This window comes from Gorilla gorilla, chromosome 17, assembly GCF_029281585.2.
Source record: "Gorilla gorilla gorilla isolate KB3781 chromosome 17, NHGRI_mGorGor1-v2.1_pri, whole genome shotgun sequence".
NCBI classification, from domain to species: domain Eukaryota; kingdom Metazoa; phylum Chordata; class Mammalia; order Primates; family Hominidae; genus Gorilla; species Gorilla gorilla.
Window position 1 is genome coordinate 50,253,901 of NC_073241.2, and position 14,462 is coordinate 50,268,362.

The 14,462-nt window shown below is 36.0% G+C and overlaps 1 protein-coding gene across 2 annotated transcripts in view; it reads right to left on the reverse strand.

Moving 5' to 3' along the window:
* The window catches only part of ROCK1 (Rho associated coiled-coil containing protein kinase 1), a 161,452-nt gene that overhangs the window by 48,268 nt on the left and 98,722 nt on the right, over nucleotides 1-14,462 (reverse strand). For both annotated transcript variants that reach the window (XM_004059230.5, XM_055368617.2), the window contains exons 14-16: nucleotides 9,761-9,896; nucleotides 8,413-8,504; nucleotides 8,065-8,311 (exon numbers count right to left, since the gene is read on the reverse strand). In XM_004059230.5, coding sequence (XP_004059278.3) covers nucleotides 8,065-8,311; nucleotides 8,413-8,504; nucleotides 9,761-9,896 — 475 coding nt within the window. The remainder of the gene's footprint in view (nucleotides 1-8,064; nucleotides 8,312-8,412; nucleotides 8,505-9,760; nucleotides 9,897-14,462) is intronic.

Genomic DNA, 14,462 nt, shown 5'->3' on the forward strand with positions numbered 1-14,462 from the left:
GCAGTACTAACAGGAAAGCTTATAGCTCTGAGCATCTACATCAAAAAGGTAGAAAAAGTTTCAATAAACAACTTAATGATACATCTTAAAGAACTAGAAAAGCCAGAGCAAATCAAACCCAAAATTAGTAGAAGAAAATGAATAATAAAGATCAGACACATGCAACCTACCAAGATTGAACCATGAAGAAATCCAAAACCTAAACAGACAAATAACAAGTAATGAGATCTAAGCTGTAATAAAAAGTCTTCCAGCAAATAAAAGCCCAGGACTGAATGACTTTACTGCTAAACTTTACCAAACTTTTTATTTTTTTATTTTTGAGACAGAATCTTGCTCTGTCACCCAGGCTGGAGTGCAGTGATGCAATCTCGGCTCACTGCCACCTCCACCTCCCGGGTTCAAGTGATTCTCCTGCCTCAGCCTCCCGAGTAGCTGGGATTACAGACATGCACCACCATGCCTGGCTAATTTTGTATTTTTAGTACAGATGGGGTTTCTCCATGTTGGCCAGGCCAGGCTGGTCTGGAACTCCAGACCTCAAGTGATCCTCCCACCTTGGCCTCTCAAAGTGTTGGGATTACAATCGTGAGCCACCGCATCCGGCCCTTACCAAACATTTAAAGATGAACAAATAACAATCCTACTCAAACTATTTCAAAGAATAGAGGAGGAGAGAATGTTTCCAAACTCATTCTACAAGGCCAGTATTACCTTGATACCAAAACCAGATGAAGACACATTTTAAAAGACAAACAAACAAAAAAGCTATAAGCCAATATTCACGAGGAGCACACATGCAAAAACCCTCAACAAGATGCTACCAAACCAAATTCCACAATACATTAAAAAGTTCATTCATCATGACAAATACCATTTGCTGAAATATCATTGTTTTAGCAAAAAACTAATTTAAATATGTTAAAATGCCAAAATAAAATATAAAATTTACAAAAAGGCATAATCTACAAAAAGGCATTGAGTCCCACCAAGAACATACAAAAATTAAAAATAAATTAATGGGCAAGATATAAGAAGAAAATGTACATTAAGAAAAAGCCTCAGCGTCAGATACATTTAATATCATTTATAATACAAATTTTAATCCACCCAGAAGATACAGGAGTCAAAATCTTACACACCAAAAAACACTGCATTAAAAATATGTAAAGCAAGGTATTCATGAAATACCCACAGCTAACATCATACTCAATGAACAATCCAAAAAGAAAATTGAGAAAATTCCCTTTAAAAGAGCATCAAAAAGAATAAAATACCCATGAAGAAATTTGTATATAGAAAACTAAAAACAAACACACAAACGAACAAAAACACTGCTGAAACACATTTTAAAAGATCTAAATAAATGAAAATATATCCTTGTTCATGGATTGGAAGACTTAATATTAGTTTTGGTTTTTTTTGAGACAAGGTCTGCCTCTGTCAGCCAGGCTGGAGCCCTGGGACAACAGGCGCACACCACCACACCTGGCTGAATTTTTATTTTCTGTAGAGACAGGCTTCGCCATGTTGCTCAAGGGGGGTCTCAAACTCCTGTGCTCAAGTGATCTGCCTACCTTGGCTTCCCAAAATGCTGAGATTACAGGCTTGAGCCACTGGCGCCTGGCTGGAAGATTTAATATTGTTAAGATGGCAATACTACACAAAGTAATCTACAGATTCAAAGAAATTGCTATCAAAATTCTAAAGGTCTTTTTTGCAGAAATAGAAAAGCCAATCCTCAAATTCACACAGAATTGCAAAGAACCCTGAATACGTAAAACATACTGAAGAACAACAAACTTGGAGGGCTCAAACTTCCTGATTTCAAAACTTGCTACAAAGCTACAGTGAACAAAACAAAACAGTGTGGTACATGCTGGCATAAGGACAAACACACAGACCAATGGAATAGGGTTGAGAATCCAGAATATCATAGATGCATGATATCTATAGTCAATTGATTTTCTTTTTTTTTTGGAGACAGGGTCTCACTGTGTTCGCCCATGCTGGAGTGCAATGGTGCAATCTTGGCTCACTGCAACCGCTGCCTCCCAGGCTCAAGTGATCCTCCGGCCTCAGTCCCCCAAGCAGCTGGGACTACAGGCGCGTGCCATCATGCCTGGCTAATTTGTGTATTTTTAGTAGAGACATGGTTTTGCCACGTTGCCCAGGCTGGACTCAAACTCCTGAGCTTAAGCGATCCGCCCAACGCAGCCTCCCGAAGTGCTGGGATTACAGGTGTGAGCTACTGCACCTGGCTGCCAATCGATTTTCAACAAAGATGCCAAGACCATTTACACAGGAAAGAATAGTCTCTTCAACAAATGTTGCTGGGACAACTGGATATCAGATGCTCAATATCATTAGTCATTAGGGACAATGAAAATCAAAACAAACAGCAATGGGACAACCACCACATACCCACCAGAGTAGCTAACCGAAAAAAAGGAAAATACCAAGTGTTGGCAGGGATATGGAGAAACTGGAATCCTGTACATTGCTGACAGGAATGTAAAATGGTGCAGCCATTGCAGAAAACAGTTTGGAAATTCCTCCAAAGTTACACATAGAATTACAAGATGACTCAGAAATTCCACTCCTAAATATACACCCCTAAAGAATTAAAAACAGGTACTCCAACAAATACTTGTACACAAATGTTGAAGCAGTGCTATTTACAATAGCCAAAAGGTGGAATCAATCCACAGTAATATTCTGTTATATGTATATCATCAACAGATGAATGGCTAAGCAAAATGTGGTAAATACATATAACAGAATATTACTCAGCCACAAATGAATGAACTACTGACACATGCTACAATATAGATGAACCTGTAAAACATTATGCTAAGTGAAAGAAGCCTGACACAAAAGGTCACACATTCTATGATGCCATTTATACGAAATATCCAGAACGGGTAAATTCAGAGACAGAAAGGAAATTGGTGGTTGCCAGGAGATAGTGGAGGGGGAAATAGGGAGGGGCAGCTTAATGGATCCTATTTTGTAGTTTCAAAATGAAATGTTTTGGAACCACATAGAGGAAGTATTTGTGAACATTTCGATTGTAGTAAATGCTGTTGAATTGTATATTTTTAAATGGTTAACTTTTTGTTAAAAGAATTTCACCTTAATTAAAAAATATAGACAGCAAAAGCTGTTAGAAATACAAGGGAGGCTGCCAGGCATGGTGGCTCACGCCTGTAATCCCAGCACTTTGGGAGGCTGAGGCAGGCAGATCACGAGGTCAAGAGATCAAGACATCCTGGCCAACATGGTGAAACCCTGTCTCTACTAAAAATACAAAAATTAGCTGGGCATGGTGGCGCATGCCTGTAGTCCCAGCTACTTGGGAGGCTGAGGCAGGAGAATCACTTGAACCTGGGAGGCGGAGGTTGCAATGAGCCGAGATCATGCCACTGCACTGTAGCCTGGGTGACAGAGTGAGGCTCCGTCTCAAAAAAAAAAAAAAAAAAAAAAAAGAAATACATGGGAGGCTATGAGAAAAAACCCACAATGATAGTGAAAACTTTTAAAACACATTTTAAAATCTGACAGAACAAAGAGACAAAGAATAAATGCAATCTTAGAAAACTGATGGATTACATTAGAAAACGGATCAACTTTTCACCCAAAAAGATGTTTCATACAAAAATTGACAATTTTCAAATGCCCATGTAACAGTGAAATGCAAAAATCATTTATAAACTAAGCCAGAAAAAAAATCATTAAAAGTAGAAATCCCAAAGTAGAAATCTTTTAATAGTTCCTGATCACAATAAATAAGAAATTATTAATTACAAAAAAAATTGTTTCCTACCTCTGTCCATTAAAATGACCTACAAACATTGACCAACCCAACAGTAGTGAGCACCCATAGAATTCAGGTTATAGACCCTGAATGTCATATGCTACAAAAGGAACTGGAGTTCCTAGGCAAATGGGTGATTTCAGGTCTGGGACAAAAAATAATTCTGGAAAATCTATGCATATCAAAAAGCAAGGATGTGATCCCAAACTACTAGGGTAGTGTCTAAACTTAAAGAATTCCTACTAAACTTCATGTGAGCATCATTAAGAATAATGCAAAGGGCTAACATATATTAAATATATTAAAATTCATGAGTTCACAAATATATTTTAAAAATTCACTAATCATCTTTGGAGGATGCCTGGGAAATAACTCACTGTTCCAAAAACTGACAAAGAATTAAGTATTTAACCTGACTTTCTCTTATAAGCTGTACCTCAAAGTAACTACTATATAATTGATGAGGAAATGTTCATCTCTAGAGTAGTATTCCAATTAACAAATGAAGGAGGAAGGATAAAAATAGATGATCACCACTGCAAATTCCTAAAGAAACAAAGGACCTAGGCAATGATCATCAATGGCTACTAACACCACAAAAAGATACAGCCAGACTTTATGTTTTTTTCATTCGTTTGTTTGTTGTTGTTTTTGAGACAGGGTCTTCTTCTGTTGCCCAGGCTGAAGTACAGTGGCACGATTTCAGCTCACTGCAACCTCCATCTCCTGGGCTCAAGCAATCCTCCACCTGAGCCTCCTAAGTAGCTAGGACTACAGGTGCGTGCCACCATACCTCGCTAATTTTTTATTTTTTGTAGAGATGAGGTTTCGTCATGTTGTTCAGGCTGGCCTCAAACTCCTGGGCTCAAGAGATCCACCCACCTCAGCCTCCCAAAGTGTTGGTTTTACAGGTGTGAGCCACTGCACCCAGCCCAGATTTTATGTTTATGTGTCTCCTGGTACCTAAATACTACTTACAAGTATTCTTGACAAAGTCCTACCCGAAGTAGATCACATCTCTAGATCGAACGTCTAGTTTAAAGTACTACCGCGGACAGAGCAACATGCTAAATGATACCAGCAGATGAAATCAGTAAAATTCTGAACAGGAGCCACTCACAGGACGAAAAAAACATGGTTTCTTTAACCGAAAACAACAGCAAAAAGAGATTACAAAGAACACAAAAGGGAGGAGGAAAATACAGATTAAAATAAACTTAAGGGACGTATTAATGAAATGCAATGTCCAAACTTTGGATCCAAATTCAAGCAAAATAAATGCAATAAGAACAAATTATGAGACTACTAGAGGAACTTAAGCACTAATTAGATATTTTATAATATTATATAACTGTCATCTATTTTCTACCTTTGATAATGGCATTGTAGTTATGTTTGTCTTTTTAAAAAAGAGTCCCTATCTTTAAGATAATGAAATATTTACAAATTAGGATGTATTTACAAAAGGACAATGTGGTGCCTGATATGAGCTTCAAAATAATTCAGTGTCAGAGGATTGGGAAGGGGAGGTGGAGGTACAAAATGAAACACAACTGGCTACCAAATGAAGATTTTTGAAGCTTAATGATGAGTACACAAGAGGTCACTATAGTACAGGTTAGGCATCCTTAATTGGAAAATCCAAAAATCCAAAATGCTCCAAATTCTGAAACTTTTTGAGCACTGACATGACATTCAAGGATTTCAGATTTGGGATACTCAACTGGTAAGTATACATAATGCAAATATTCTCACAAACCACACAAAATCCAAAATCTGAAGCACTTCTGGTTCCAAGCAAACAATTAAAAAAAACAGAAAAAGACTTTTAAAAATGGTTAATTTAAAAAAATTGATTTTTGCCTTTCAATCTGAAGAATCAGAGATAAACTTACTAGATGAAAGCTTATCAATTCAGTTAAAATTTCAATCCTCCGTAACATTTTGATCACTTTCATTAAGCCTCTATAGCCTGAACTTTTGGAAACTTTCCCTGTAATCAATTGCAGCTTTATTGTTGCACTAGTCCAGGTACTGGCAAACATCAGGGCTGCAGCCTGTTTCTGTACAGACGTCAAGCTAAGAATGGTTTTCATACTTTAAAGGGTTATAAAAAGTAAAAAATAAAAAAGACTATGCAACAGAGATCATATATGGAGGACATTCCATTAATGAATAACAATCAAGACTCTGCCAGAAGCCCACCATCCCAAACTAAATTTATACTTGAGAGACCTGAAAGTTCTTAAAGACCAGAAAAGAGTAATATAAGCATTGTGATTTTTTAAAAAACCCACAATGCACTTTTATATGTATGTTGAAACTCACATAAGTTGTGTGCATTATTTTAGTGTATGTGAGCTTTTATTCACGTTTAAGTTCCAAACTAAAGAAACTCTGAAAAAGAATAAACTAACAATAAATCATGCTATAAATTTTCCTTAACTTTTACTGATATCTAAAAAATAGATTCAGTTAAAAACCACTGTTGATAGTACATGGATGATCTCTGCCTCTGAAGCAAGGAGCTTAAAGCTCAGTCAAACACAGATCACAAACTTATAAGAATTTTAGAATTGGAAAGATTTATAGAGGTAACCTATTCTTATCTCCTTGGTTTACAGATAAAGAAGGGAGATGAAGAGACTTTCAAACAGCTAATAAGCTGTATAAAAAGGCCTAGGAAAACAATTTAAGGAACTCTGTGACTTTCCTATTACATATAAAGTGGTTACTTTCTTAGTTATAATCAGATCTATTTTAAGCCTGGTCCCTGAGAAATATGATTGCACAACACTCCTCAGCTAAGAACCAACAGGAGACTGTATTTTCTGTTTCCTTAGTCACAAAAACTGACCCTGACCTCTCTCCACTGAATTATAGCTAATCATCAAGCCCCAAGGGACCTGAAACTATGTTCCCATCTCTAACTAAGGTTAAAAAGAACTCCTCCCTCCAATTTTTTCCTGAGACATCTGGCAACTTCTATGCATATTTGTTTTCATTAGGTAGTATGGATGCTGCTGCTAACAGGAATAGAAAATAGAAAAATATGTGAGTAGGTAAAGCCAGGAATCTTTTTGAAAACAAACTGAATTTTATTACTATTTAAAAACTGTTCATTTATTCACTTAGTTATACTCAATCTTCTGCCTCTTAGATTCACAAAGACTGTCAATATCTCCAGTTCAAACATTCCCAAGTATCTAACTTTTAATGTGTAATGGGATTCTATTTCTGCAACTGAGTTTCTATTACTACCAACGATGCATGAGGAATTCCTAGGTTTTAATAGTGATAATCCTCTTTGCCTGGATTAGTCTCACTTTGAGTAAAACCTTTATGAATTAGGCAAGTTTTTAAATGAAGTTTTTGGTTAATTTATCTGTAAAACTGAAAAATATCCACATTACCTACCCTGCAGGAGTACCTGTGAGGGTGAAGAAATTACAATGTGATACAAATCTGGGCATTATCCTAAAAGAGAAAGAATGCTGGCCTGGTGTGGTGTCTCACATCCATAATGCCAGCACTTTGGGAGGTCGAGGTGGGCGGATCGCTTGAGCTCAGGAGTTTGAGACCAGCCTGGGCAAAATGGTGAAACCCCATCTCTACAAAAAATGCAAAAATTAGCTGGGCATGGTGGCATGCACCTGTAGTCCCAGCTACTCAGGAGGTTGAGGTGGGAGAATTGCTTGACCTCAGGAGTTCAAGGCTGCAGTGAGCTGTGATCATGCTGCTGCACTCCAGCCTGTGCAACAGAGCAAGTTCCTATCTCAAAAAAACGTAAACAATAAAAAAGAATGCAACCATTTCTGGTTTCACCAAAGTCATTTTCTTTATGAGGGTAATATGATCACAAATAAATTAGACTTAAAAATGGTCAAGATGGTAAATTTTATGTTATATATTTTTAACAATTAAAAATAAAAATTATAAAATATTCCTTCCATTGATAGATGAGTGGATGAACAAAATGTGGTATACACATACCATGGAATATTACTGAGCCCTAAAAAGGAAGGAAAATCTGACACACACAACATGGATAAACCTTGAAGACATTGTGCTAAGTGAAAAAAGCTAGATGCAAAAGGACAAACACTGTATGATTCCACTTATATGATGATGGTTGCATACATTGTGAACTGCATTTAATCCCACTGAATTGTATATATAAAAATGGTTAAAATGTTATAATAAATTTCATGTTATGCATATTTTACCACAATAAGAAAAAATATTACCTTGAAGGTCTCCAATCATCTCAGAATCATGACCTCTGTCTCTTCGTTCAGCTTCTAATATAGCTTGCAGCTGGTAATAATCTTTGTCTGTTTGTGACTTAGAATTCTCTAAAATTCGATTTCTCTCTTGCAACTCTCTGTTCAGGGACTCTAACTGACTAATTGACTTGCTCATCTCTGTGTGACTCTTCCTCAGTCTTACAGCTGTGTCCGATTCTGTCCTAAGTAAGTCATTGGCTTCTTCTAGCTATTTAAAAAGAAAGCAAAAAAATAGGTTTCTGACCAAAGTACGATGTAATTTAATTATCTACAATTTTTTTAAAAAGGAACCTCATTTGAAACACTTACCTGCTTTTGTAACTGGGACAGCTTCTCATTAGCAAGCTGTGAATTCTGACTGACTTTCTTTAAGTCTTCCAACTGATCCTTTAATGTAGAAACTAGAAAATGAAAGAATAATATATAGAAATTACAACATTTTCATAGGGGAAACATATAAATCCTTTTTTAAAAAAAGACATTTAGTCTTAGGCCATAATAGTCAGCTACATTAGGTCCACTCCCAAAGCCAAATTCCAATTTGGAAGTACCTGCATTTTAAATTCATTAAAAAGTAGAACATTATCTTCTAACACAGAGTGCAAAAAGATTTCTTCTTACTGTTGTAAATCTCAAACTCCTTTATTCCCTTTATAAGATCACTGTTAGTGTACTTATAAAGCTAGTTTTAATATTATTTATTTTTCAATAGTTCAGTTGCTTGATAATTCAATATCTTAATAAAAATACAAAATTTAAAAGGTACCAAATGGTAGATAGTATAGAATAAGTCTTCCTTTCTCCATTTAGTCATTTTTGCCCCTTCTGAGTCTCCCTTAACTGGCTCTCCTCCCTAATACATATTTAATTTAAGCATATATAGACAAGTACTCTTGTTTTAAACACAAGCAATCCGTTTCTGTCACTTAAAGATCTGTCTTAGAGATTGTTTTATAACCGTATTTAAGTAGACGATTTATTATTTTTTATAAGCCACACAGTATTCTACCATATAGATGTACTAAAATTTATTACAGCATTCATTACCTTTATGTTTCATATATGTATTACATTATGTTTCATATACAGCATTGACTGCATTTTTTTTGTCATTTTAAACGATGCTACAATGAATAGCCTTGTGTATATATCAGTTTGCAGTATGAGTATGTACGTGAAATAACTTATGGAAGTGAAATCACTGCATCAATGGGTGTAGAAAGGTATTTTAAATATATTTGTAACACAGGCATTAAAACACAAGAAATTCTGGTTTAGAAGTTCTTAGACGCAGCTGCTTGTTAGAAGTACCTAGGGGGCTTGTAAAAAATAATGATACTCAGGCCACATATCTAGACCAATTAAATTAGAATAGCTGGGATTTAGGCATCAGTACTCTTTAAAGCTTCCCAGGAGATTCCAGTATGCACACCGTGATGACAATCACTACTCTAGTTAAATGCTACTTACTATTTACTTTAATATGTAATTTAATTAATATTTAATACGTTATAAATTTAACCTGAGATCTGGGTTATTTAGCTTATAAAGTGTCTTAGGATTGTAGCTTCATGTATGTATCATGGACACTAAATTAAAGACAACCTCATGACAGTGTTAGAAATTCTATCATTTTTCAAAAGTAGTGACAATTTACCTTCATTTTCTACATTTCTTCTCTTCTCATTTTCCTGTTCAGCTTTTCTTTGGTATTCATTAATTCTATGCTGTAGCAACATTTTCTCCTTCTCAATCTGAGACACTGTAGATTCTAGATTTCTTCTTTGATTTCCCTGGAATTATAATGATAAAAGTTACCACTGTGATTAATACTATCGTCATTCATTCAAGTGAGTATTTTGTTCTTAAAAACAAAAAACAAGAAAAAAAAAAAAGACAAACACTTAAGATGAATGTTCTGTTTCAAACGCAAACAGTATCTCCTAATATAACTTTCTAAGTAGCTTGCCTTTTAAGAAGACAGTGAGAATCTGTCTTCTGTAGCTGGGACTACAGGGACGCACCACTGCGTCCAGCTAATTTTTCTATTTTTGGTAGAGACGGGTTTTGCCATGTTGGCCAGGCTGGTTTTGAACTCTTGACCTCAGGTGATCCACCTGCCTCGCCTCCCAAAGTACTGGGATGACAGGCATGAGCTACTGTGCCCAGCCTAAAATACCCAAATTTTCACAACTAAAAATGTACCTTTCTGAGTTACCACTATCAGTAAATCTTGTTTTTGATGCTTCACTTTTTAAGACTCCACATTAGGAAACCTGTTTTATAGTGTTTCTGGGCTTTCTCATCTTTAAGCAAAAATTGGACATAAATCATTCAAGGTCTTTCTGATTCTAAGAGTTTATCATTCTAACTTTTAGTTAATTTTTAGATAATTATACATTCAAAGAAAGTTGCAAAGATAGTACAGAGAGGTCCCAAGTGCCCTTCCACTCAGCTTCCCCCAGTACAGACTTTATATATAACAATAGTACAATAACAAAATCAGAAAATTCTCACTGGTATAAGGAGTGTATGATTCTCTCATTTTATCACATATGTAGGTTCATGTAAGCACCACCACAACGAAGATACAGAACTGGTCATCACAACAATTTCCCTCCAGTCACTAGTTATAGCCACACCCATCCCCGTCCTCCCACCACCCATACTCCTGGCAACTAATGGTTCTCCATTTCTATAATTTTGTCTTTTTGAGAATGTTATATAAATGGAACCATGCGATATATGACTTTTTGAGACAGGCTTTTTTTTTTTTTTTGTATTTTTAATAGAGATGGGGTTTCACCATGTTGGCCAGGATGGTCTCGATTTCCTGACCTCGTGATCCGCACGCCTCAGCCTCCCAAAGTGCTGGGATTACAGGCGTGAGCCACCGCGCCTGGCCAAGACAGGTTTTGTTTTTTTTTTTAACTCAACATAAAGCCCTTAAAATCCATCTCTGTATTGTATGTATCTACAGTTTATTCCTTCTTGTGGCTGAGTATTCCATGGTACAAATGTACCGAAGTTTGTTCAACCATTCACCTACTATAGGACATTTTGATTGTTTTCAGTTTTTGGCTATTACAAATAGAGCTGTTATAAACATTAGTATACAGGTTTTTGTGAGAATATACATTTTCAGTTTTCTGGAATAAATGCCCAAGAACACAACTGCTAGGTCACATAGTAGGCACATGTTTAGTTTTTCAGGAACACAGCCAATTGGTTTTCCAGAATGTCTGTACCATTTTATATCCCCATCTGCAATGTCCAAGTGATCTAGTTTCTCCATATCCTTGCCAGTTTGCTATTGACATAATTTTAAAGCTTACTTTTTTTCATGGTTATGGAGTAATATTTCATGGTAGTTTTAATTTGCACTTCCCAAATGACTAATTATGTGAACCTCTTTTCATATGTTTATTTTCATCCATATATCTAAAAAGTTTAAAAAGTATGGATTCACTTTCCTTAACACTTACATAGGGCTACTGAAATTACCTATTTCACATTGTATGAGTTGTGATAGTTTGATTTTTGAGAAGTTAGTCCCTTTCATCTACATGTCTTAATTGTGTTTAGAACTGTTCACAGTATTTCCTTATGATTCTTTTGATACCTATATGGTCTATAGTATATGCCCTATTTCATTCCTCATACTGGTAATTTGTGTCCTCTCTTTTTCCTTTATCAGTCTTGCTAGACGTTTGTTAATTTTGTTGATCTTTTCACACAGCTTTTTGTTTCACTGATTTTCTCTATTGTTTTTCTGCTTTTAACTGCATTGTTCTCTGCTCTTATCGTTACTTGTCCTTCCTTTTGCTTGTTTTGGGTTTATTTCACTCTTCTTATTCTAGTTTCCAGAAGTAGGAGTTTAAATTATTGATTTTAGACTTTTCCTCTTTTCTAAGGTAAGCATTTAGTGCTATAAATTAACCTTCATCACCAATGTTAACAGCATCTCACAAATTTTGATGATGTATTTTCACTTCATTGTTCAAATATTTTGTAAAGATAAAGAGCCATAACAGTTTTATGAGACATAATTAACATTCCAATGTATTTTTTTCACTGAGACTTCTTCTTTGACCTCTGGATTATTTAGAAGTTTGTTGTTTGCTTTCCATGTGTTTGCAGATTTTTCTGTTATTCTCATCTGTACATTTTGGTCAGGAAACTATGATTTCAGTGCTTTCAAATGTGTTTGTTTTATAGCTTGGGATGTGGTCTACCTTGGTGTGTGTTCCTTAAGCACTTGAAAAGAAGGCATATTGTGCTGTTAAGCAGAGGGTTCTGTAAATGTTGAAGAAATTCTGATGGCTGACTGTGTGGTTGAGTTCTCCTATGTTTGGTGATTCTTACGGCTGCTGAAGTCTCCAACAATAATTATGGATTGGTCTATTTCACCTTCCAGTCTTATCAACTTTTGCTTCACATACTTTGTAGCTCTGTTGTTTGGTGTACAGTTAGGATTTTTATTTATTTTTGGTGGATTGACTCTTATCATTATGTAATATTCCTCTATGTTCATGGTAATTTTCTTTGCTCTGAAGTCTACTTTAATTGGTATTAACATTGCCAATATGCTGCTTTCTTTTTAATATTTGTTATGTTATCTCTTCACATCTTCCGATGTTCAACTTGCCTATATTGTTATATTTGAAGAGTTTCTGACAGATATATAAATGGGGGATTTAAAAAAATCTACGCCTACCACCTCTTTTGATTGGTATTCCACTTAATTTCCATTTAATGTCATTATTGGTAGTATGTTAAGGTGAAGTCTGCCATTTTTATTTTTTTGTTTGATATCTGTTATTTCTACATTTTCTTTCCTGTCTTTCTGTGGGTTACCTGAACATTATTTTAGCATTCCTTTTGATTTAACTATGGTGTTTTTGAATGTATCTCCTTGTAAGGCCTTTTCAGTGGCTGCCCTAGATATTACATTGTATATGCATAGCTTAATATATAGTACACTCCACTGGTATTGGCATCTTACCAGTTTGAGTAAAGTATAAACATCTTCCCTTTCTTCTTTTAATTTTTATCTTATTTATTTTTGAGAAAGGGTCTCACTCTGTCACCCAGGCTGGAGTACAGTGGTATGCTTATGGCTCACTGCAGCCTCAACTTCCTGGACTCAAGCGATCCTCCCACCTCTGCCTCCCTAGTAGCTGGGACTACAGGCGTGCACTACCACACCTGGCTAATTTTTGTATTTTTTGTAGAGACAGGGTTTCGCCTTGTTGCTCAGGCTGGCCTTAAACTCCTGGGCTCAAGCAATCCGCTGGCCTTGGCCTTCCAAAGTGCTGGGATTACAGACATGAGCCACCACACTTGACCTAAAAACTTTACCTTTCTTTATGACCCATTACTCTCTGTTTATAATGTCTAAAATATTTTTTCTCATACACAGAGAATCATATTAGACAATATAATTTCTGCTTCAACTGCCTACTATAAAAAATCAAGAGGAGAAAAAAATGTATTTACCCATCTTTTACTCTTTCTTTATTCCTGGTAATTCAAAATTCCTCCTTTTTCTTTTGGAGACAGAGTCTTGCTGTGTCACCCAGGCTGGAGTGCAGTGGTGCGCTTGGCTCACTCCAACCTCCACCTGCCAGGTTCAAGCAATTCTCTAGCCTCAGCCTCAGCCTCCTGAGTAGCTAGGATTACAAGTATACGCTACCACACTTGGCTAATTTTTTTTGTATTTTCAGTAAAGATGGGGTTTTGCCATGTTGGCCAGGCTGGTCTTAAACTTTTGGCATCAAGTGATCTGCTCACCTCAGCCTCCCAAAGTGTTGGGATTACAGGTGTGAACCACCCTACCTGGCCAAGATTCCTTCTTTTATAATTTCCTTTCTGTTTAGAGAATTTTCTTTTGCAATTCCTTTAGGGAAGGTGTGCTGGTGACACATTATCTTAGTTTTTCCTCATCTGAGAATGTTGTCATTTTCTTTTTCATTTGAGAAGGATGTTTTAATTGAACACAGAATTCTGGGTTGATAGGTTTGTTTTTTTGTTTTTTTAGCACCTGAAAAAGTCATGCCACTTCCTTCTGGCCTCCATGGTTTCTGATAAGAAATCAGCTGTCACTTACACTGTTGTTTCCTTTCTAGGTAAGGTGTGTCCTGTATTTAAGATTTCTTTTTTGTCATTAACTTTCAGAAATCTGACTATTGTGTCTTGGTGTGGATATCTTTGGGTTTACACTTTTTGTGGTTTGCTAAGCTTCTTGGTAGTTCATGTCTTTTGTCAGTTCACGTCTTTTGTCAAATTTGTTGAATTTTCTGTCATCATTTCTTCCCACGCCCTTTCTCCTCTCCTTTAGTAATTCGAGTGACACAAAT